The sequence below is a fragment of the Cavia porcellus genome, unplaced genomic scaffold, assembly GCF_034190915.1.
Source record: "Cavia porcellus strain 051 isolate PalLab524CR breed Dunkin Hartley unplaced genomic scaffold, mCavPor4.1 scaffold_18, whole genome shotgun sequence".
In the NCBI taxonomy this organism is placed as follows: domain Eukaryota; kingdom Metazoa; phylum Chordata; class Mammalia; order Rodentia; family Caviidae; genus Cavia; species Cavia porcellus.
Window position 1 is genome coordinate 48,720,323 of NW_026947501.1, and position 24,656 is coordinate 48,744,978.

Sequence of the window (24,656 nt, forward strand, 5' to 3'; positions counted from 1 at the left end):
ACATCACAAGGTCAAGCAACTTAGCAATTTAACAATGTAATGAGAGCCTGTCACAATAAAGAAATGAGAAATTCATAAATACACAGAAAACTGAATGGCAGTATAGGAAAGGATTGTTTTTTACTTATGATAAATAAATCACAAGGATATGTTTATCAAAAATATAATCATGGGGCTGTCTTTTTTTTTTTTTTTTCTTTTTGATACAGGCTCTTGCTATGCAGTTCAGACTTTGTAGCCCAGGCTGGCCTCAAACTTGCAATGATCCCCCTGCCTCAGCCTCCCGATTGCTGGGATTACAGTTGTGCGCCACCACACCTGGCTAGGGCTGTCTTTTTTGAGAGTATACAAAAAGTGTACCTGTATGCTGAAATGTTATGGTGAGACATGTAATGGCCCCAAATTTACAGACTGAAAATTTATAGAACAAGAGAGCAAGTGGCTGTCATGGAGTTGGGAGTGCATCTGTCCCTTCTAATCTCCCTGCTCTCGTTCCCATGGGAACTACATGGTGGCTGAGGCCAGCATGTGGACCGGGAGTCTCTGGAGAGCTGGAAGACAGCTCTGCCCGGATATTGGGTATGAACACTGGTGCCTCCACAAGCTGCAGGACTGCAGCAGAGATCCCAATCTGCAACTGGGAGCCATGAAGTTTCGGAGAAAACCGAGGCTGTGGACCCAGTCTTGACTCTGGCACCTACCTGCAGCAACGTAGGAGCCCCCACCAGCTTTGTAGAGCAAGTGGCTGGAGAAGGGAGCCGCGCAGATGATCAGGAAACTGGCGCTCACCACGGCCACCACTCCGAGGAGCATCAGCACCGCCCAGAAGCCACGGTAAACTGGAAATGCCAGAGAAAGAGGAGAGGAAAACACACTTAGCCTGCAGACACAGCCATCTGTTCCCAGGGAGCTGCTCCACACTGAGTGGGTCCTGAGTCGCCTGTAAGGGCAGCTCTTATGTGATGACCCTGGACTCAGCCAAGTCCCTGTCAGTGACCTTCAGTCGCCCAGGTGCTTGGAAGCGTACCCCACACACTACAGGGCTCATTTCTAGACCAGATTACCCACCTTGGAAGTAGGAAAACCCAGGAGTTCTCCTCAGCAGGATCACATCACAGGCAGACACAAAAAGCATCCACTTTACTTGCAAATTCTGCCTCACGTTTTCCACTAGGATGACATTTGCACAACACAGACCCACTGAAAGATGATTAACAAATCCACCCAAACCCCTAACCCAAAAGGACACCTTTATTTAGAGCATAGCTCAACTGGAAAATATTCTAAGGCAATAAAAATGGCCAGCAAAACCACAAATAAAGCTTGTACAGCTCTACCTTCTAAGGAGGTCCAACATTTTATATCACATCAACTCAAGAAATACCACTTTTACAATTACAATCAGAGCAGGAAGCTCAGAAGTCCCACAGTCAAGGGCAAGCAAGGCTTAGTTAATGCGTGCAGCTGGTGATAAATGGATTGTGGGGTGGGTAATATATAGTAATCAAAAGAAAAGGAATTTTAATAATCATGTTTGAGCTGGATAATTACCAATCTATTAAACAAATTCATCATTTCTCCAGGGCCACTATACTAAGCTGAATGCTTGTGTGTATAGATGGAAAAAGTGCAATGGAAAGTGTTACTCAGTTTGGGGCTGCTAAAACATATTGTAACTTTTTAAAGAAAATATAGAAACTTTATTGAAAAGCCATGAATGACTTTCCTCAGCAAGCTTGCCTTCCAAAATGAAATATATCAATCTGCTGGAAGCTTAGAGAAAAGAGGAAAGGAGGAAAGAAGGAGAAGGTGGCTTTCCCCACATACCACCCCGCTTCTGGGGCTGCTTCCAGCTCTGCCTTATTGAGAAGCACCCTGCAGACGTGGGCCTTAGCAGGGAGCACAGCAGCAAAGAGACACAGGTGTCTTCCAGACTCGTGGATTCTGCATCTGAGGACAGAACCAGCCTGAGACAGAAAACGCTTCAAAAGAGACTGCCTCTGCCGTGGAAATGCCACACTTTATTCTCATCCTTACACCTAAACAATACAGTATAACAACTATTCATACAGCATTTGCATTCCGCTAGATATGCAGGAGGGTGTGTGTGAGTTCTTTGCAAATTCCACACCATTTTGTCCAAGGGATTTGAGCATCTGCAGATATGGGGGTCCACAAGGTCTTGGGGCGCATCCCTTATAGATGCCGAGGGACCCCTGTATTAACACGGGCTCTGAGTGTGCACTGTGAGAGTAAAGGCTGTGGACCAAACATCTGCCATCCTGGTCCCCCCAGAGTTTATTACATGACTCATGGACCTCAACTTCTTATTTGCATGCTTTTCATTTACAAAAAGCTTGGGCAGAGACATGCAGAAGCAGCCAAGGAGTGAGAAGCCCATTGGTCACTCCTAGATCATAAGGAAACCTGGATAAGAATAACAACACCTGTCTGAGTGGTGAGGAGTAAGGGACAGGAAGGGGGTGGAGGTGGATGTCAGAGCAGCTTAGCTTCATAGGAGTTCTTTTCTTTCTTTCTTTCTTTCTTTCTTTCTTTCTTTCTTTCTTTCTTTCTTTTTTCTTTATTTCTTTTTCTTTCTTCTTTCCCTCCCTCCCTCCCTCCCTCCCTCCCTCCCTTCCTCCCTTCCTCCCTTCCTTCCTTCCTTCCTTCCTCCCTTCCTTCCTTCCTTCCTTCCTTCCTTCCTTCCTTCCTTCCTTCCCTCCTTCCTTCCTTCCTTTCTTTCTAGGTTTGGCCAACATATCAAATAGAGAAACTACTGTTAAGGAAATCCACTATGCTAGGCAGAGATCCAGAAAAGGGGCTCCCTGAGAGCCAGAGTTGGGGGATCCTCCTATTCATTTTTTCTCTCTCTTGTTTCCTTTTTTATTCTGCTTCCAGTTCAGCTCCAAACACAGCTGTGCAGGCAGAGGCAGGGGCCTTCATAGTATAAACAGTGGAACCTGGGTCAAGCATTTCCTCTTTTGTCTCGCTGTCTTCTTTCATGGCACAAATGCACAAAAATGCCACTCTGCGGCAAAGAAAACTCCACCTTGTTAGCCTGAGGCACTGGGAAAGGGGCAGCCAGAAGGTGTGGAGGGAATCCCCAGGGAGAGAGCTGGGGAAAAGATTCTGGAGTTGGAAGCTGCACAACACCAAGCTCTCCTGCAAGTGGCACAGCCACAGAAAATGCCCAAAGCGTAGAGCAGAGTCTTAGAGAATAGGATCGCAGCATAAAAAGCACCAGGGCCCAGATCCCACCACAGACACACCACAGGACAGACCCAGGGCTTGGGCAGTGAAGTCTCCACCACAAAAGCAAAGGGCAGAACAAGAAGGTCCGTTGTTGTTAAAACAGCAACAGATCAGTATTCTCCAGATAACTTAGACAGTATATGAAGTCAGACACCATCCTTCAAAGATGACTAGAACACAAACCTAAAATTACCTGATATGCCAGCAGCCATGAAAATCTGATGCATTCTCAAAGGACCAGGCAATCAGAAAACTGAACCAATCCATAAATAATTCTGATTGTGAGTTATTATACAGGGTTTTAAAGCAGCTGTCAGAAGCAGTTTCTACCAAACCTCAAAATGAACAGGAAGTGAGAAAATCTTGAAGAGAAACAGAGTCTGTAACAAAAGAACTATACTGAATGTTTTAAATCAGAAAAGACAATGTCTGAAATTTAAAATTCCATGACAGAACGAAGATGGGAAACAAAAGACTATGATACCCTAAACAAAGAACAGTTAAAAACTGTCCAACATGGAAACAAGGAAAAGTACTGGGAAAAAAACGGAGTCTAGAGGCTTGAAGAACACAGTCAAAAGTTCTCACACTGGTATCATTAAAGCTCATGAAGCAGAGGAAAGAGCAAAACTGCCATAAAAATAATGCCTAAAAAACTTCCAAAATACGATGACAAACAAAATTACCGATACATTACCAAATTTTGTTGAGGATAAACTCAACAAAAATTATCCTGACACAGAAACACCTTATAGACAAAGTCTTCAAAGCAGACTGCCGTCTAAGAAATCACAGGTTATGTTTTGGACAGCATGATCCTAATCCGAAATATTTAAAATATGCAGAAATGGAACCAGCCATCCACATGCAGGCCGCTAATGTCACTCTCTGGCCTATGACTGCTGACCATGGTTTGATGAGATGAACCGGGGTGACAGACACGGTCCCTCGGGGACAGTAGGGGGGGGCAGTGCAGGGGAGCAGAAAAGAGGCCCTGGGAGCTGGGTCCGTACAAGCAAAGATGAGTCCAAGCCGAGAGCTCTGAATGGGAATCAGGGTAGGCGGAGGGCAGAGAGGGTGCAGGAAACGTCCACACGGGAGGGAGGAGAGGGACGCACGGTGAGGGAGAGGAGGCAGAGCAGACACCGAGAACCAATGTCCCCAGCGCTGCCAGCAGCTGGTTCCTGTCCTTTCATGTGCTCCAGCAAAATGAGCAGACCTTTGACTGTGACTGCATCAGAAGCAGGGGAAGCAGATGGGTATTCGTGGGGAGGTGGTGCCGGCTGCCCAGGTCTGGCCGCACGGAAGCAGCCTGCCAGCCGAGTCCTGAGCGCGGGTACATGGACTTCACTCCCCTGCCTGTGCACCCAGGCTCCAGAGCACAGCCTGTAACAGCTCTCGGATTTCCTGTTTCCCTAGCTGATTGCATTGCATGGTTTTTGTAGGCATCACATTTTGATCCCAGAACTAAAATGTTCAGTCCTAAGGAGGGATGACCTGTGGAATTGGGTAGAATTGGGTCAGTCTTCAAAATAAAACCAAGGCACCCAGGGAATCATCAACAGGGAGCAAATCGAATGCATAGGCTTTGGGAGTCACGTGTGATACTGAGGCTCCTCTGTGTACTGACGGGGTCACTATGATGGCCGTGGGTATCTGACAGGGAAGAGATGTCTCACAGAGGTTCGCAGTGAAGACTGAGATAATGTTGGAACAGGGGATGCATGCGGGAGGCTTGCAGATATGTGTGCTGTGATTCCTATTGGTTATCACATCTCAAAAACAAGACACTTGTCAACAACACAGTTGACATTAGCAAACAACTGCTAATCTCCTGACCTGGGCTGATGGGGATATTCTGCTTTGTATGTCAGGCTCTCCCGAGGCTTTCTGTGTGTGTGCCTGCGTGTACACAGTTTTATGGAGGGAAGATGATATTGTTCAGTTGTTTTCTGTTGATTCAGACTCACTGATATGGGATGTATCTCAAAGAAATCTGTTTGTTTCCTTACTCCTTACAAGAACCCCTAAAAACTGTGCAGCCTCATCACTGATGGATTTGGACTGTGCCAAGGAAAATATCCTTAAAAACCCACTTCATGCAATTCAACATTTAACTTAAACAATACTGACTCCCATTAATTCCTGTTGATACATGAAGCAAGATTTATAATATGAAAGGATTTGTAGATAATCTGTATCAGCATAATTTGGGTTAATTAAAAGAAAGCTTTATCTGAATCAATTAAAAGTAAGAGTTAAAGACTACTTTCAAGGAAATTAAATTATGCCAATTTTAGATAAGGAGGTGAGTTGACCCTGCAATACTCTTTGGCCAAGTGTTGGAATGAGGGATTGTCTAGCGATCAGACTAAACACAGATGCTGTGTAAAAGAGTCATCCCAACTTTATTTTCCTGGCCAGGTTAAGCCTTATCCTTTGGGTGTTGCTTTCACCACCTATTTACTTAGTAATTTCATTCTAGATCTAGTCTGACAGTCATCAGCTCAGGGTGCACTGAAATAGGACATTGACATATTCTGTATAGCATTTCATAGCTTTATATTTTCCCTTGTATGTGATATTTTCTTGTTTTTATTCACAGAGCATTCTGTTGTGGATTTGTAGGGAAAAGTCACGTCATTAGAGATCATCTAGCTTGTTAATGAAGAGTGCATATGGAATGTTCCTGGGGTATCAGTTTAATAAAAATACATAAAATAAAACATATCAACTGTGTTGCAGCTTCAAATTTCACATTCAAGTGAGTATCAAAAGAGTTCATAGCTTAAGTTTACCTGAAAGGCCAGATTCCGGAATGACACAAGCAGGGAGAATAGGGAACCACTGGTTAAGAATTTACCAGGGAGGAAACACATCACCTAAAACTACAGGACAGTGAAGACTGTGCAATACAGTGGACCATTAATGATGCGTGTTGACGTGTGTGTATGTGGAAGTGTGTCTGTGTGTGAGGGAGATGTGTGGATACAGAAAGTGTGATCAACAGTAAATGTTTAAACAAAAACCTTTTAAAATTACAATAAAAGGTACCCTGCCATCAATCCCTCTCAAAATGCCCCCCCCCCCGCTTCGAACACCCTTATCCCACTGTGGCAGTCACTTTCTGAGGCCACTCTGGGGTCCTCTTGGAACCTGTATTTTTCTGACCACCCCAACCTTCTGAATCAACTCAAAGTATTTATGTCAGTTTCCTGTCAAATAAAAATATAATGTGTCGCCATTCACTGCACTCATGGGAGCTGGTACCCTGTGACTTCTGGCTCTTTCCCAAAGTCAAAATGACCACAAAAGCTAAGCATTATGAATCAGCTCTGGACATTGAGGCAGCTGTGACAGTATAACAAAAGCTCAGAAGAGAGGACTTCTTAAGCTGCTCTGGAAAGCAGCAAGAAGGATGGGACAAGTGTATTCAAACTTAGGGGGAGGATCTGAGGTTATTAGTGGCAATGTGTCTTCGCTGTGATAAATTTTTAAAGTTTAAGCCTGCACTGTATATTCTGATCATGCTTGGTGTGTCTGTGCATGTGTTTGTGTGTGTGCTTGCATATATCTTTGTGTGTCTGTGGAAAATGTCTGTGTGTGTCAGAGTGCTGTATCTGTGTGTTTGTGAGTCTGCGTGGGTCTTTGCATGTATGTGTCTGTGCATGGATCTCTATGTACCTTTATGTGTGTCTCTGTGTGCTTCTCCCTGTGTATCTGTGTCTTTGTGTTCTGTCTCCCTGTGTGTATGTGTATATGACCAGTCAGTACACTAACGACAGAACAGGCATCAGTTTTAAATTTCAGGTAAAGGAATAGAAAAACAAAGCCCTACACTGTTATTTCTCCAGCAAGAATGTAATTAAAATGGACCCAAGCCTCACTACGTCAGGTCATGGTAAAACATCCCGAGCTTTCACTGGGTTACTTAGAATAAATCTCACTGCTAGCCACTCCCATCTGCTCACCACTCAAGCTGGTGCCTCACTAGGGACCCATTAAGAGCAGCCCTACCAGGCTCACTTGGCAGTGGCACCTTGGGAACAACTAAGCCACTGACTTAATTTAGCAATGTGTTCAGAGGGCTCCCTCAGTGCCAGGGGCCAGGGGTGCTAGAGTAGGGTGCTTTGGTATTTGTGTCCTGCCCAGTGTGAGAACCAACAAGAATACAACAAGAATAGGTTTGTGTTTGTGCCCCTGGTTTGCTCTGCGAAGGTGTGACAAACATCCTCTTGGCTCTGTATTTAGTGTCTCAGCAAACCTTTCTCGGGAAAGTGTGGAGCTCAGCAATGTGTTCTATGCCCCATAACAAAGCCCGTGCCCTGCCCTGCAGCAGGAGGACCTGTGGCAGCATCGCCTGACCCCTGGCAAGAGGCTCTGTTCCAAGCCATCAGCCTGTCCTCCACTGCCAGGCCCTGCTGGCCTTGGCAGGTTGGGCAGAACTAAAAGTACTGATTTGCCAGTGTCGTGCAGGAGACAGGCTGTCCCGTGTGGCCAGGCTGAGCTCTGTGGTCCTGCACTTGCTGAACCAGTCCAGGCCTCACTCAGTATGGCCTACCGACTTTAATCAAGATCAAAGGCACACTCAGCGCCCCAAGGGAGGTCACATACCCGCTACTGTAAGTACCCACCCTGCTGCCAGGAGAGGAAGCATCCTCTGTCCACGACCTTGGGAAAGTCCTTGGAGGGGAGGAGCAGGGGTTTCCTCCCAGGGAAGAGAGCAAAACTGTGTTCAGCATCTCCTTTGTCCCTAAGGAGCCGGTGACGGAGGGCGGTTTCTGGCAGCTCAGAAGGTTGGCTATAGAGTATTGGAGCTGGCAGGGAAGGTGGCTAGGGTGATGGGAAGGCAGACTTTATCATGGTCAAGAGTGGTCCACACACACTGGAAAGTACATTTTGAATTTGGATCTTGTGTTAGTCAGGGTTTTGCTAGAGAAAACAAATATAACACAAAATATACAAATGTATAAGAAATTACAGAATTGGTTTATCATGGTCAGATGAGGCAGCGTGTGGAGTGCATCTGCATGCTGGAGGCTGAAGGATTTAATCCAAGGTCTGGAGTTCTCTGTAGTGTGCCATGTAAGTCTGCACCGGCAAGCTGATGGTGCTGTGACATAACACGGATGAGTCTACACAGGAATCTGAAGGATCCAAGGCCAAAGCCTAAGGGTCTGTGCTGGAAAAGCCAGGAGATTGACTTCCAAACCTAAGACAAAGACCAGATCTCCTCCAAAGAACAGAATCTTATCTGTCCTTCCTCCTTCCCTTTTATACCATCCAGGGGAAGACCCGAGGGCGGGTCTAGGCTGTAGAATTGTTGAGCTGATTTAGTCTAGCTTCTAAATGTCTCAAGGTGACACAATCAATCAATCACTACAGATCTCTTCTGGGGATGGTGCTCTGTAGGTGTCAGGGAGCCTCTCTGGCAACGTGGGACCACGGCAATGTGAGCACAGCCCATAGCCAGGATTCACAGCCCATTAAGTCTACAGTATGCATGGTTCAGGCATGTACTTTCAATACACAGTGGTTGTCTTCGTTACTTTTCTCTCATTGCTGAGACAAAACAACTGACACCCAAAGTAAGGGAGGAAGACTTACTCAGGTCACAGTTTGTGGAGGGAATCCATAATCAGCTGGCTCCAAGGCAAAGTGGCACATGGCAGATGGGCAACCATTCATGGCCTCAGAAGATACAAAAGTAATAAGAGCAAAAGGAAGGAACAAGCCTCTTCTCGATCCCTTATACTTATATCCCTTATATGCAGGCTACATGCCCTAGGCCAGATGTAGCACTCACCCCCAATCCCAGCACTAGACAGAGAATCAACCACAAACTCTAGATTCAGCTTCTTTGAAAAACCCGCTCCCATGATTGCATGAGGCTTTGGGGGGACATCCAGACACAAACCATGACAAAGGCTTTACCAGGTTGTAAGTCATGCAGCTTCTGTAGGAGTAAAACTGAAATAAGAATTTCCACTTGACCCATCTATTGTCCTACTAGATATATTTCCAAAACAGTCAGAGACATTGTATTACAATGATAGGTGCAAGTCCATGTTTATAGCAGCACAATTCATAATAGTTAAACGTTGAAAGTGGCCTCTATGCCCATCAATGGAATATGGATAAAGAAAATGTGATATTTATACACAATGGATAGGTACTGTGCCATAAAGGAAGATGAGTTTGAGTGATATGTAAGAAAATACATATTTTGTGGCTCAAAACCATAAAATTAAGTGAAAAAAATCGGGGATGTGAGCTTCAATATCACATGGCCTCTTTTACATGAGAACCCCAAAGTACAATACAGATTATTAAAGAGCAAAATAAAATATGGGCAATTGTAAGTAAGGAGCTAGATATTTTGGAAATGTGAAGGGACTGAGAGATGGAGGGAAGGCAAAGGGAGGGAAGGGAAAGGGGCACAGGAAGGAGAGAGGTGTGTTAGGCATCTGAGCCAGCTCCCCACACGGAATGTGATCATCATGTGTTGCCAACACGTACTTACAAAAATAAAGAGCATGGGGTGTGCAAATGGAAATGAACCCCACAAAAGCTGGAAGGTTGTTGCCAACTGATCCTCTCTGAATCCTCATCAGGGATAAGCTAGCTCTTGTGGAAGAAGAGCAGAGGGGTGGAGGAATGGGCGTTAACACTTGGGTATTAGTAAGAGCGGCAGGGATGGGGCTGAAATACCAGGGCCAGAAATGAATCAAGAACACAAGATTCCTAGGCGGGTCCAGACACACTGCAGAAAAGCCAAATTTGATGACTCCACCTACAAAGATAGCAATACCCTTACTATTAAGATAGAGTGGAAAAACAGCTTTATTCAGATGCTTTTCTGAACATGAAATTGGAATCCATTTGCCCAAGCTTTCGGACACACAGTAGTGAGTCCTCACTGCGTGGGCTTAGCTACCTCATTACAGTATTTGTTCTCAGAGTTCTGTGGTCACTGGAGCTTTCTTTTCATGTCTTTCAGATGATTTACTGATATCCATCTCTAACAGCCTAGAACTCATTTCTCCAGGAAATTTTGTGCTCTTTTATCACATAACACTGTGATCTGTCCAGAAATCCTCGGGACTCAAAGTCCAGCAGTTTCTACCATTTCTACGCTAGAAAAGTTTGTCTCAAAATGATTTGATTTTTTCTCTCCAGTTATAGCTGAGATGCACAACAAAAGAAGTGGTGAACAACTAAACTCAATCCCTTCTCCCATTCGCCCATGCACAACCATCCATGGAAAAGCTACCAGGCACCAAGCAACACAATAAGACAAACAACTACTGGTGTCATCACATCAGGAATGTGTAACCAATGCCATCAAGCAGTCTAAGCGGACAGAAATGCCCAAGCAGATGGCTGTCACCACCAGCTGTAGTGAGTCAGGCAGGAGCAGAGGAAGGGAGCAGGTCCCGGTCAGCACAGGGAGAAGAGAGAAGGGGTGACCGGAAATGGAGCCAGCCCAGGGAAATCACAGATGAGGGAACCCAAGAAGAGAGGGGTGGCATGTGCATGTATTAGTATGTTTATACAACTGTGACCAGTTCTGGTACAGGTGGGAGGCTGCCAGGGGCATGGAAAAGACAGGAAAAGTGTGGTCTTCTTCTGGTGGGACATTTTTGATCAAAGTTTGGCAGTCTTTCCCCAAAAATTATATGGGGGGAAAAAAAGCACTGACTCATGTGAGTGAAACTTTTTTTTGTGGCTTTATTTTATTTACTTATTTTTATTTTTATTTTCTCGCCCCACAGAGCTTCAACTTATTAATATCAAAGCCACAGAGGAAAAGGTTGCAGCGTGGTTTTACATGAAGGTGTTTCCAGTGAGAAAGACAGGTCAAGAAAAAGGGAGGTGGTCCCACACCTCCTTGTCTTACAGAACCTTCCTAATCTGCCTTTGTGAAGGGATAAAGTTCTTAGAGAAAAGAAACCAAAAAATAAAAATTTGGCAAAGCTTTGTAGAGATCAACCTGGCTTGGGGGAAATCACACAAGCAGGGAGACCTTATCAGGGAGTTGGAATCAAAGAAGAAACCAAGAAAAGCAGGAGGAAAGTAAAATGTGGAGACGAGAAGGGCCCCTGGGTGCCAGGCACCATGCCCGCCCATAGCAGCAGGTGCCCTAGGGGGAGGCGGAGTCGGGTGCTGTGTCAGCTGGGGTGCAACCTCGCAGGCCTGAGCCTGTCACAGCCCAGCCCAGCCCAGCTCAGAAGACCTTCTCTTCTTCTCAGTGTGAACAAGACAGTGGGGATGTCACTAACACCTTCTGGCACTTCAGCATGTGGTTACTCATCACGAAAGAACCCAGATGGTCACCCGGCCTAGGACTCCCTGACATGCTGACCACAGTAAGTTAAGGAAGCATGAAAAGTATTAGGCTCCAGAAGAGACTTTCCTGCGACAGCTTCCTGCCTGCACAATAATGTCTGGCCCTTCAAGGGAGAAAGGAGTTACTGCAGACTCTCCTCTGAGTTTGCTTTTCAACAAATCTTCATCACAGGAAGAAAGACTAGGACCTACCCCTGGACACCCTGAACAGAACTCTCACATTCTGCTGCATGGTATCTAGGTCCCACTCGGTATTCCACAGAGAATTATTTCCAAACCATCGCTGCTCTGCAGAGCCCATGGACTTTGCCCTTGGCCATTGGATATTTTACCAAAGTCTGCTGAACTACCTAAAAACTAATTCGTCATTGCCTTACATTGTCTACATTCCCCAATTCCCCCTGCCGTGGAAAGGAGTATTAGTTTCTGACCCAGGCTGGGCTGGCCTCAGGCATGTGATGAAAGAGTGCATCTCCTCTTCTGTGACTCTGTCTATCCTCAGTTCATGGCGGGGAACCTCAGCAAGAAATGCGATCATTGGTGTTAAAGAGTCAGCATTCACTAAGCAGGACAGCTGGTCCCTCTGCAGGCCTCTGTCACTGATGTGACCGCTCCCCAACGTGCTGTGACGCCTCCCCACAGCCTTCAGCTCATTCTCCTCACTGCCCTGACCGCTGTACTCTGTGCATCTTTCAGAAGCCAGCTGCTTACCAGCCTCTGCAGTTCTTGCTGGCTTCTCTACACCCAGGTGGACCCATGGCTCCCAGAGTCACCCTCAACTCTCCTGCACATAGTCCTAGCAACTGCAAGGCCAGCCTGCCCCTGTGATAATGAACTGCACCCCTGAGCTTCTGCCCGGCTGCAGGAAAGGACCAGCCTCCCGAAACTGCCCATTAGTGCAAAAATCATCACGAAGATCACTGGTTCCCCACAGCCAGGTTTGTGTGTGGTTGCAGGGGCTGGCAGCCCACATTAATGGGTCATGTGTGTCTCTAGAAGACTTCCCATCCTCCCAGGAGACTCAGCACAGCACAGTGTTATAACAAACACCCGGTGTTGCACAGTAACCATGTCGCCCTGGATCAGCACTCTGCTCTGTGCGAACCAGGACAATTCCCTTCACAAGACCGAATCAGGGGCCTGCTGATGCCTGTTACAGCCGGCCCAGCTAGGGGTGAAGTGGAAGCAATGAATTTCAGCATTAGGAAAAGTGCCTGACAAAAGCCATCTCTTAAAAGAACCATATATTTTGGGGGATTTAGCTCAGCAGCACAGCTCCTGTCTGGCAAACACAAGGTAGTGAGTTCGATCCCAGGTACCATAAAAAAAAATTAAATAAACTACATTTTATATTCAGATCAATTGTATTCCTATAACTCTAAAGTTGTTTTCAAAGAGCAAAATATGGCAAAAGAATAACTGTTTTGGCCTCCTTCCGCCAAAACTAAAAAGTAAGTCCTACGCCTCACTAAATCTTCCCTAGTTCACCAGGAGATTTCACTCTGAAGTATTTACTGTTTGTGAGGAACACACAGCACAGTGCTGGTTACAGGGCTCCAAGAGGGTGACACAGGGTGAGCAGGAGGAGGCAGCTGCTTGCTCAGAGTGATCCAGGGACCGGAGACCTACGTCTCTTCCAGCTTGCTAGGCTCTCAGGGCCACAGTAAACCCACCTCGTGTTTGAGCATCAGGGTTCACCCACAAAAGACTGCACCCCGCAGAAGGCTGGCCTAGGCTAGGGCTCCACCCACCATCCCAGAAAGCCATCGGGGGACTTTGATTAGTGCGTGCTTGCGGGACATAAAGATCGCACTCTGCTGGGGTTGGTCTGTGCACATACCGCACGTGATTCCTTCTTTCCTCCCTTCCCTCTCCTCTTTCTCCCTGGGCCATCTCTCCATCCTCTCCATCTGAAAAAGCTTGCTCCCTACTTCCTATCACCTACTTTCTTGATACTTGAGGCTTCTCATAGAAGGAGAACCATGTGACGTCAAAGCGCGCAAGTCTGATTTATTTCACTTAATGTATGATCTCAAATTGCACCCGTTTTCCTATGAATGCTTCACATGGATCCTTCTTTCTGGCAGAGTAGCGCTCCACAGTGTGTAACTACCACTTTCCCTTTGTCCATTCATCTGTTAATGGGCACACAGACCACTTCCAAGATTCAGCCATCACAGATGGTGCTGTTACAAACATGGGGTGCATGGATCACTGTCATGTGACGGCTTTAACTCTCTTGGAAAGACACCTAGAAGGAGCTGAGCCACGTGGAATGTCTACCTTTTGCTTTCTGAGGCCCTTCCATTCTGGTTTCCGCAGTGCCTGTGCTACTTTACCTTCCCACCAGCACTGTAGACCGCTCCCTTCCCCTGCAGCCTCACCAGCGTTGGTTATTTGATTCCCTGATAAAGCCCATTCTTGGAAATGAAGCCATTTTATGATGGTATGAGCCAGTTTTGTAAAATAACAACACTTTTCCCTTTTCATAAATTATCAGTATGTTTGTAGGTTTTAATAAGCAGATAGAAGGCAGAGGAGCATGAATGCGTAGCTTGTAAGGAACACCGACACTGCCTGGGGGTATTTATGTCTCTGACTGTTGATAATTTCAGCAGATGGAGCCCGCACCTTGGCCTGGAAGTCACACAGGGCTGATATTGTCTTGTATGAATCACAGGAAATGCAAATCGAGCCAGGCAAAATGAGTCATATGCTGTTTAAACAGCGCATGGTTCCTCATATGTGACACACCCAAAGTATACATGAGGGGCAAAGTAAAAGGTGAGCAATAGGAAACATGGAGAGAGAGATTTCTCCCGTGGAAAGGGGACCAAGAACAGAAGGAAGGGAGGGGAGGGGAGGGGAGGGGAGGGGAGGGGAGGGGAGGGGAGGGGAGGGGAGGGGAGGGGAAGGGAAGGGAGGGAAGAAGAACTGGGAGGTGCTGTCTATGGCCCAACTCCATGAGGCCCGCAACCACCATATACCAGAAACAAGCGCTGGTAAAAATGTAAAAGTTGAAAAAAGAAAAGGAGATTTTCACTGAGTAAAAATAAGAGGAATAAGAGAAGGAGGAGGAGGAGAGGAGGGGAGGGGGAGGAGGAGGAAGAAATCCAGGAGGCAGAGCGTCCGGCTGTCTTTCTGCACCCTCTGCACTGCCTGCTGCCTCCAGCCAGGTCTCCCCGCCTGGCACCACAGCCTCCTGTGGGAGGAGACCTTCCCCACACGGTTTCCAGAGCTGCCCCCAAAGCCACCTACCCTCTGTCCTCTCGTCCCATCTGCTTCCCTTTCTTTGGCCTCTCGTCACACACTGTGCTGGGTCTCCGTCCTTGGACCAACCCATTTCTTCCCACAATGGCTCCACAATGGTCTCATCTTATTTCAGAGGCACCTGCACACAGGGACCCCTGACTCGGTGCTGGAAAGACCTATGCAGCTCCTCCTTCAGGCATCTTGGACCTCTCCAGAGAAACCAGGACCTGTGTGCTCCTGATGAGGGTTTGCTGTGCCTGCATCTTAGGAATCACTGCCATCTGCTGCATACCAGGAGCGGGGAGCCCCTTTGCTAAGTGGGAGTATTGTCATCTCTTCATGGTCACTGCTCTTAACCCTTTCACAAAGCAGATCGTGGTGAAAATCAAGGAACCCACCCAAGAACTCATGGTACCACGACACACATGGTTCCATGGACTGAGCCCAGGACCTCTGAGCTGAGGAACACCCCCACCCCACCCCATGGTTTACATTTTTATTTTGCCAATCAGATGCTGGACTCACTGCTCCCAGGAGACCCTGGCTGTGAGCCCGTCCCTAAGCCTCTCTCTGCTGTGCTTCTACCTCCCAAGAGAGGTATGTATCAGGGACCCTGCCAAGGCAGCTCTGTACCTGACTACCTGACGGAGCCCGCGCCAACCCCAGGCTGCTCCACAACCTCTCCCAGCCAGCCCCACTCAGTTCGGAGATCGCCCCCCACACACATAGCCCGACAGTGCACTTCCCTCCAAGTGCTCTGCGGCCTTCCGGCCTTCCTTTGTTTGCTTTACCTCCCCACTACACTACAATGCCGGGGAGAACTAGGGGTGAGCCTGTGCCACCTGATCAGTACTTGGCCTACAATGGACACTCGGTGATACCCTCCAGTTACTCTAATTCACACTTCCCCTACGGGGAGCTGCCAAGCTTGGGGTGGGAGCAGTGGTGTGTAAAGATAAAGGAGCCTGAGCCACCTCTCGGGTCCCCTTAGGTCCGGATGATGCGCACAAGAGAAGCAGGAGGAAACCAAACATGTGGTGTGTCGACCTTGGGTCCCAATATCTGAGGACTCAGGTGACCAAGTGCAGCTCGAAAACATTCAGGAGGAGAGTGCATCTGTATTAGGCATGCATAGGCTTTTCTTTCCTTCTGCTTCCTACTCCCCATACAGAACATCTAGAGATGACTTAAAATTCAAGGAGGATGTGCACAGGTTCCATGCAAGCATGGGACCGTTTCACATAAGGACTTGGAAGCCATCCTCCTGTCTACTGAGGGGTGACCATAATCCCACACGGCACCCGGGTGGGCCCTGGTCAGAAAGCAGGGAACGGGCATCATCTAAAGGCCCAGAGTTCTCTCCAGAGAGCAGATTGTGTGCCACTCTCCAAGCTCCCTGGATATGCTCAATGTCCGGTCACCAAGGAGGAGCTGCTACTGTGGTAACCAAGGAGGAGCTGCTACTGGCTTTCCATCGGGGTGGCAGTCAGAATGGCTTCACACACCCCGCAGAGGGCAGGACAGTGCCAGCAGCAGAGTTCCTTTGCCTGCATTGTGGAAAGCATGGAAGTGCAGAAACCCTGCTTTTTAGCCCTGGGAGACCCCTATCATGAGAGGTGATCTCCATTGCACATAGGTGGGACTGACTTGTCTCCTAGGAGCAGCAAGTTCTTGGGTCCAGAATGCCATCCCCTCTTGAAACCATGTTCCATACCCTGGCCCCCAATGCCAGAAACCCGGGAACAGAGAACACAAAGCTGTACCCTCCAAAATTTACCATTTTTAACCAACACTTTGTTCTGGAGCACTGGCAGCTCAGAGCAGACTCCCAGGAGTCCCACGTAGGGCCAGGATTTACATTTCTATTGGCTGTGGACTCAAATGGCAGTTTGTTCCTGGGATCAACTGCAAGGACATTCATGTTTCTCTGTTGCATTTTACCTCACCCTGTATAGTCAACAAGTATTTGCTTGCTGTCAGGGCTACCCTCAGGAACCTGGTTCTCTGCTAGCTGCCCATTCCCAGTGAGCACTGGCCAGCTGCAAAGGCCAGGCTTTCTGTACCCAGCAAGGTCTCGAATTCCCAGCATTCTGCAGCCCGTCCCTTTCAGCTTGGCATTTCTCTTCTTGGGAAATGGAAGGAAAAGGAAGCCTGGGGTGGGCTGGGCTCTCTGGAGCTGCATCCAGTGAAAAAATGTGCTGGAAAATGGATGAGTCCCTGGGTGGGGGGAGAAAAGTCATGGTCCGAAAAAGAGCCCTGGCATGCTATTTAGAGACCTGGCAGACTTGGTCGCTATTCCTTGGTGGACCTGGCTGGATCCAGCCACAGGGCAGAAGCTCCAGGGTCTCTGGTCAGAGCCTCCAAGTGGGTGGAATTCGGGGCAGAAGTTAGTGCTGGAAAGCCCAGTCTGCCTGGGTGCAGGTGTGGCTCCCTGGGTGGGAGGCAGCCACCAGGTCCACAGAACCTCAGCTTCACCAAAGCAGGATCCACCTAGGGCCAGGATTTACATTTCCCTCTGCTCCCTCTGCTCATCTCTGCACTCTTTGGGGGGGCCCAGGCTTCCTTCTCAGCACCTCTCTTCTGCTCCTCCCCTTCCTCAGGGCCTCACCCTCCTCAGTCTCAGGCTGCCTTTGCCTGGTCCTGCCCCTCTTCACCCCCGGCGTAACTGATGTTTACCCAAATTCTTTCCTGTGATTTCCTTTTACAGAAGGCGCACATCTGATATTAAAATCCAGCTCTGCAGTTTCTCTTCAGCATTGCCTGAGCTAACCCATGGATCTTGGGGCAACCAGCTTGCACATCCAGCTGCCTGCTGAGGTGTTTCATACACCCCTCAAACCTCTCTGTCCTGACATCAGGGAGATCCAGCCTCCCGGACAAAACATGCCTTGTCCTCTTGACACTTGTGTTTCTGTCCCCCTCACCAGATTGGCTGAATTGAAAATTCTTTTACTGGTCCGAAGAATTAGTAGCAGTAGGCAAGTGGTGGGTACAACACTGACAATTCTTATCTTTCATTCCACCATTCACACTTCCCAGAAAGGTGATCTGGGAAGCTGAGAAAATTAGGACAAGTGTTGCATGCCTGGAATTATTTGTAATCTGGAGGTAGCAGCTGCTCTTTAAAACCTGAAAAGTTTTAGGTAAAAACTTGGGGAACTGTATGCTAACATAAAGACAGAAAAATAAGCGTATTGGTATTTATAAGACACAACTCTGCATGTTGTAAGTATTGGAAAGGAAAATGGTGAAATGCTACTCCTTGCCTGGGGTCAGTCTCCACATGACTTTCTAGTGCATGTGTGTAAATCTCATCTGGTTCACAAGGGGATTCTTTATCACCCTGGATGCTACCTGTCCTTGGTGGGCCTTGTTACATGCTATAATTTAAATCTTCAAATACCAGTTCTGACCCTTGTTCCCTTCCCAACTTTCTGTTCTCACACCATGCTCAACTGCTGATGACCAGCAGGTGGGATGTGACGTCCCCCAGCAGTGTCTTCCAGTTGCTTCCCAGCCCCCTCCCCAGCCTTCCTCCTTCTCTCCCTTTCTACAGGAGCAAAGGCCAAAGCGCCCTTCTCGGAACACAGCATTGGTGCAGGCACGTGGCTAAAGATGGGGAAGCATGAGCAGAGGAGAAAGAGGGGCTGGAAGATCCTGGTCCCCAACAGCAGCAAATGGCAGCTGCTCCTGCCCCTGCGGGGGGGCGGGGGGGGCGGGGGGGGGACACTCGCCCTTGTTTTGAATTCTGTGCATTTCCTGCTGCCTGCAGCCCAGGGCCTTGCTGACCACCATCCAGCCCGGCTGTATACCTGCTGTCTCAGGCATCAACTCCCACTTATACTTTTCACAAGAGTGAAGAAAGAAAGACCAGCAAAGCACACTGAATGCATATACGCTAGCTGTACAGGCGCAGGACAACAATTGGATGGAAACAAAAGAGTTAACGACTGCAAATTACAAAAAAAAAAAAAAAAAAAACAAAACAAAAAACAAAAAAAAAAAACTCGCTAAAACATTTACAGGCAATCTGAGTCCTTTTATAAAACAGTGAAGAAATCCCACCGCCCATCAACAGAAACCTAAGGGTCTGTATTCACAGAACAGCGGTGCGAGCCAGCAGTCTCCTCAAATACCAGCTGCACTGGGTGCTATGTCTATATGGTCCGAAAGCAAGTAGAAGGCATGTACACAAGACCCCCACCCTCGAGGAGCTTAGAAAGGAACCCAGTAACAAACTGATGGTACAAGTAAATAATTAAAGCCTGGTGTATGCATGGTCACATTAAAGGGTGTCTTTATAAAAGAGAACCTGGCCTAGTGCAGGTGCTGGCAGCTTAGGACACCAGCCAGGAGCCTTCCTCTGGGTCCTGAAGTTGGGAGTAGCAGGAAGGATAAGCCTACTTTATTAGAAAAAGGAAGGGAGGTACCTGAAGAAGGGCGCAGAATTTGGGACAGGTTGTGGCATACGCAGAAGTCCTAGGGTCAGAGATAAATACTGAATCTGTAGAATGCATATTTGGGTTGAATTCCCAGCACTGTCAGAAAGTAAGAAGAAAGTCCAGTATATCTCACTGGCACACATAAAGAAATAAAGCCTGGTACATGCATGATCAGATGAAAAGATGTTTTTATAAGAAAGAACCTGGCCTAGTCCAGGTTCTTTCTTATAATGCCTCTCTCAAAACGTATGGGAATTGGTAATATGCACACAATTCCAGGAATCCAGTCACCTCCATAGGCTTGGATAATCATTCAAGTAATTGGATTTGAGAATAACTGAATTCTAGAATGTGTTTTAAGAGCCAAAAATAAATTGAAGAAAGGAAGGAAAGGAGAGAGGGAGAGAGAGAAAGAAAGAAAGAGGGGGAGAGAGGGAGAAGAAGGAGAGAGACAGAAAAAGAAAGAAAGAAAGAAAGAAAGAAAGAAAGAAAGAAAGAAAAGAAAAAGAGAAAGAAAGAAAGAAAGAAAGAAAGAAAGAAAGAAAGAAAGAAAGAAAGAGAGAGAGAGAGAAATGGAGAAAGGGAAGCAGGGAGGGAAGACTGAATTTGACCTGACTCTATACACAGACCCTGTTCAGACAGACACATAGACAAGCCTGTAAACATTTAATTTGGTCATTTGCTGAGATACAAACAGAAGGCTCTTGCTTCTTATCAGAAAGCATTACACTATCCTTTCCATTCTTGTAGTTTCCGGGATTATTAAAAACACAAACCAGGGACTTGGCCTTTACGTGAGTCCTGCCAGGAGTTAGCTGTGCTAGGACAGAGCCTGTGGTTTCCTAGGGTCTCAATCTTGTCTTCTGAGTCTCTCTAACACGTAATATGCTAATTTATTGTTTTCAATGAATTCATTATTGACTAACGGACATTATCGAAACTCAGGAGAATACAAAATCATTCTATGAACAGACCCATTAGGCATCAGATTTTATAAACAATCCATTCAGTTTATCGAGAATAACTTGTGTTTAATACCTGCTAATTATGAAACTATGTAAAGCCATAGAGTAGCCCTAGGGCCTGGTGCTGTCTTTGACTAGGAAGAAAACACATAGAGAAAAGCCAGGTGGGAGACTTCTGATGACACCCATGCCCTTCTCTTGTATACAGGATACAGGGAAAAACACAAGTTGCACAAGCATCGTTGTCCTTGGGCAATGAGAAGAGGATAGGGAAATACATGATTACTTCTGCTGTCAGACACATCTTTCCACATCTCAGTCGTTTGCACTCAAAAGAGTTTGGTAAAGTTTCCTAAAGTGAGTAAGGAGTTATGATACGTGTGCCAAAGAAGAATTTGATGATTTAAAAAAAAAACTTGGAAATGGTTTTGTCACTAGAGCCAAAAAATGACACACTAATTATATGCAGTGCTACATAATAATTCCAAGTGTAATTGCAGTGTAATTTTTCTGACATGTATTCACTATCCATCGCCATCAGAATTATTATGCATAGATTATGTCACCTTGTTTTTCTAGTTCCCCACTATCTCTTTGAGGTGCAGACTTTTCAGATATGCAGAAGCCTTTACAAATAGGAGGTCCCTATAATACCTCTCTCGCCAAAGGCCCGCAACATATGAATAACAATACTAATGGGAATGCAAATAGCCAGCGTTCTGGAAAGCCAAACCCCAATTACTTCAGGGTTCACTTTGTAAAATAAGAACACCGGTGAGCAGGTACCTTCTTTGTAATTTGCCTGTAAATGCAGAGCCCTTTTGCGCTGCACTTTCCTGTGCTGCCCATGTCTTTCTGCTGTCTCCAAGAAGAGACCCTGGCCACCTCCTACGCAATGCAGTACAGGAATACGAGGAAGTGCGTGTGAAGCCAACACCACAGCACTCCGGCTCTCTCACTGGGGCCACAGTCCTGCAGTCCTCAGGCTCCCTGGGGATGAGCTTAGCTGTAGATCCTCCACTGGTGTCCTGTGCACACCCACACTCACTCCATGAATGCCCTGCTACTGCCATAGGAACAAATGCTACAATCTCTGACAGACCCACAACAGAAGTACCAGTGTACATAAATGTGTTTGACAGAAAGATGGGAAAGTGGAGAAATTACATACATAAAGACTTGTTAGGTCCAGGATGGTTATTGTCATTTTTAGACTCAGACGATGGTGCATGGGGGTGGACCAGACACAGGCTACACACACGCTGCCATGAAAGTTTGTTTTTTTTAGGTTTGATTAGTATCTGCAGTTGGATTAGTATCTGCCTTTAAAAAAAGCAGGTTACTCTCCATAACACAGGGGAGCATCAGCCAATTAGTTTAAGGTCTTAAAGAGCAAAGGCGGGCTTCCTGAGGGAGAAGAAATTCAGCCACCAGATTGCAACATAAAAATTCCACTGGAGTTTCCAGTTTTCAGTCTCAAGATTGCAGCATCACTGCTTATCTGAATCTCCAGGCTGCCAGCTTGCTCAACAGATCTCAGAGGTGCCAGGGCACACACACGCGTGAGCCAAGTCTTTAAAATCAATGATAGGGTGGATGAATGGGCAGAGAGGTAGATAGATGGGTAGATAGACAGACAGACAGATGTATAGATAACGTTCCCTCTCTACATTGCCCATGTCTCTATCCATGTGTGTTTTTATATTCATAACTGTGTCTATGTCCATATCTGTATCTGACAATCCATATCCACTGATTTTACAATCCTGGATTCAACCACCCCTTGACTGAAGATATTCACAAAAAAACTGGGTTTGTAATGAACATATGCAAATGTTTTTAGAATCATTATTCCCTAAAAGACATAGCATAATAGCAATTTATATAGTGTTTCCCTTTCATTAGGTACTATAAGTGATCTCAAGATGATTTATTGTACACAGGCGGATGTAGTTAGCTTGTGTGCAAATTCTACATCATTTTATACAAGAGGCTTGAGCATCCAAGAATATTGGTACAGCAGGGGGTCATGGGAACAATCCAGCTACTTGCAGATTCCACTGGTTCTTTTCCTCTGAAGAATTTTGCCTAATTCAAGCATATTCAGAGCATTAATATACATATGTGTTCAATGCCATGGAGATATAAATACATATTAGAACCCAGGACCTTTGCATTGAGATATATCCCCATCCCTTTTTTAAATTTCAAAACAGGGCTCATTAATTTGTTAAATTGCCCATGCTTAGCTCTACATTTAGATCAAAGTTGCATCCTTTTTAAATTATAAATGGCATATTAAAAATAGTATCTTTTACAACTAACAGATTAATACCAGAGAAATGATCAGAATTATAAAAGTTAGAATATTTTTCTGTTGCTCGCAGAAGTTTCGCTGTGGCCTCCTGGAAGGTGCACACTGTCTCGAGGGCTTCAGGGTTACTTACTGACTGCAGAGTCATAGGCAGTGGAGTTGTGCTGGCCCCACGTGAAGGGGTACGGGGACAGGTAGGCATGGGTGCAGTTCTTAAACGGTGGCTGATTGGCTGCAAAGAGAGCAGAAGAATGAGACCTGTCACCAAAGGACTCAGCAATGATTCACCCCTAATAGGACAGAAACATGGGAGCCTGGCACACACACAAAGTAAGATTACCAGTTCCATTGGCAGACTCAGGGAGTTGCTGTGAGGGAAAAACACTGCTATCAAGAAACTCAGGGGAGCTGGAGGGCGTATTGATCTAGAAGATCCAGTTACCAGTGTTAACTTGGTGGAATAAACACAAATGCTCTGAGTTTTGCCTTAGAATTGAAGGTACTATTCATTTATGCTCATATAGTCTCCAGTACAGTGCGTATTTTAAAATAATGTTTTAAAAATCCAATAAACTTGGGTTTCACATTAATAGTTCCATTGAAAGGAAATTTCTTCTCAATCCATTCCATTTTTAGGGAAGCGAAATAAATGATAGACCACCCAAGTTAATGATTTGAGTGCATTTTTAGCATTTGAAGGAAGAACACAAGAACTTCCATGTTGTTGCAAAACTTCACTTCATGACATGCACTTTATAGCAGAGAGAAGAGTTTTCTCTTTCCCTAAGTGTTTAGGGAAAACCTTCCTCTTACCCAATCTGACGTGCTCTATTTTGCCAGTCTAAATGACTCCCTTTGGCAAGTTGCTTGCTTATAGTCCAGGACAAAGAGCACTGTAAGGCGGTCAGGCCACCAGGTGTGCCCCTCAGAATGCCTCTGTAACATCCCTTGGTCCCTTTTAGGTGCGACAGTTTGTCATCAGCTTGCATCAGTTTTTAGGGCCCTCGTATTCTTATGACATATTCCACAATCTTGACTGTGGTGTAAATACATACTTCTATGTTTCACAGGAATATTTGCGAAACCCTCAATAAGCTTTTGGCTAACGGTTCTTTCATTGGTGGAGACAATAAAATAAATGCTGGATATTGTCAATGAATTGATTTTCAATGATTAATATAAAACGTACAGTTGAAAGAATGCAGCAGTCTTAAAAATTTATTCCATTTCAAAGGGGAACTTTAAAGTTTCAATTCAAAGCCATATTCATCAAAAGCAAAGCAGTTTTTGATATTGCCTACAAAGTTGGGCAAAGCCCAAATAAAAAGCTTTCATCTGCTTCTGATAGTAATTAAGTTTCATTATTTAAAAAAAACAGATTTTTTTTTAAACTTTGAAGCTATGAATATAAAATAATACCTCTATTTCTGGATTCTTACATTTGAGATCGCAAGACTTTTGTAGCCAAAAATAATTACTTGCAACATAGCTTTAAGAGACACTTGAAAGACCACTAGAACTTATGTCTGTTTGTTTGTTGGGATGAGTACACTTTAAATATGAGCAGAGTGACGGTGAATGTTTCAGTTTGATTCCTGCTTGATGGTGAAAGGTCATGACTCTTACAAGACATTTCCCCTGAAAAGGAAAGTCTTCTTGACCTTTGAAGACATTGTGTTGAGATTTTGTATGCGAGAATCCAACCCTGTGGCACACGATGTGCCCCAGAAGCTTACAGACAGGGGATAAAGCCAAGTGGTACTTACTATACCAGAACTTGTAGGTACTGGAATCATTTTCCTCCATGACCCCGCTAAACCAGCATCTCCAGAAGAATCCTTCATGGTAGAAGGTGATATTTGCTATCTGCACAGAGCACAAACAAAGGAACTTGCTGTCAATCCAAGAAACAGTATCAAAATTACTGCAAACAGGACATTTTTATGAATGTACCTTATCTCAAATAATGATCAGTAGCTTCCCACATATCTCTTCTGTGGATAACCAGGCACCCCATTGCCATTCTGTGACTTCAAGAGGCCACATAAGACTCTCCTCCCTCTGCCCAATACCTCAGTGTTT

The 24,656-nt window shown here is 45.9% G+C and overlaps 1 protein-coding gene across 2 annotated transcripts in view; it reads right to left on the reverse strand.

Moving 5' to 3' along the window:
- Positions 1-24,656, reverse strand: part of Tmem182 (transmembrane protein 182) — a 42,383-nt gene that overhangs the window by 17,331 nt on the left and 396 nt on the right. Inside the window, exons 2-4 of one of the 2 annotated variants that reach the window (XM_003471601.3) lie at positions 24,341-24,440; positions 22,708-22,806; positions 702-839 (exon numbers count right to left, since the gene is read on the reverse strand). In XM_003471601.3, coding sequence (XP_003471649.1) covers positions 702-839; positions 22,708-22,806; positions 24,341-24,440 — 337 coding nt within the window. The remainder of the gene's footprint in view (positions 1-701; positions 840-22,707; positions 22,807-24,340; positions 24,441-24,656) is intronic. The other variant, XM_023565836.2, reaches the window with a different exon arrangement.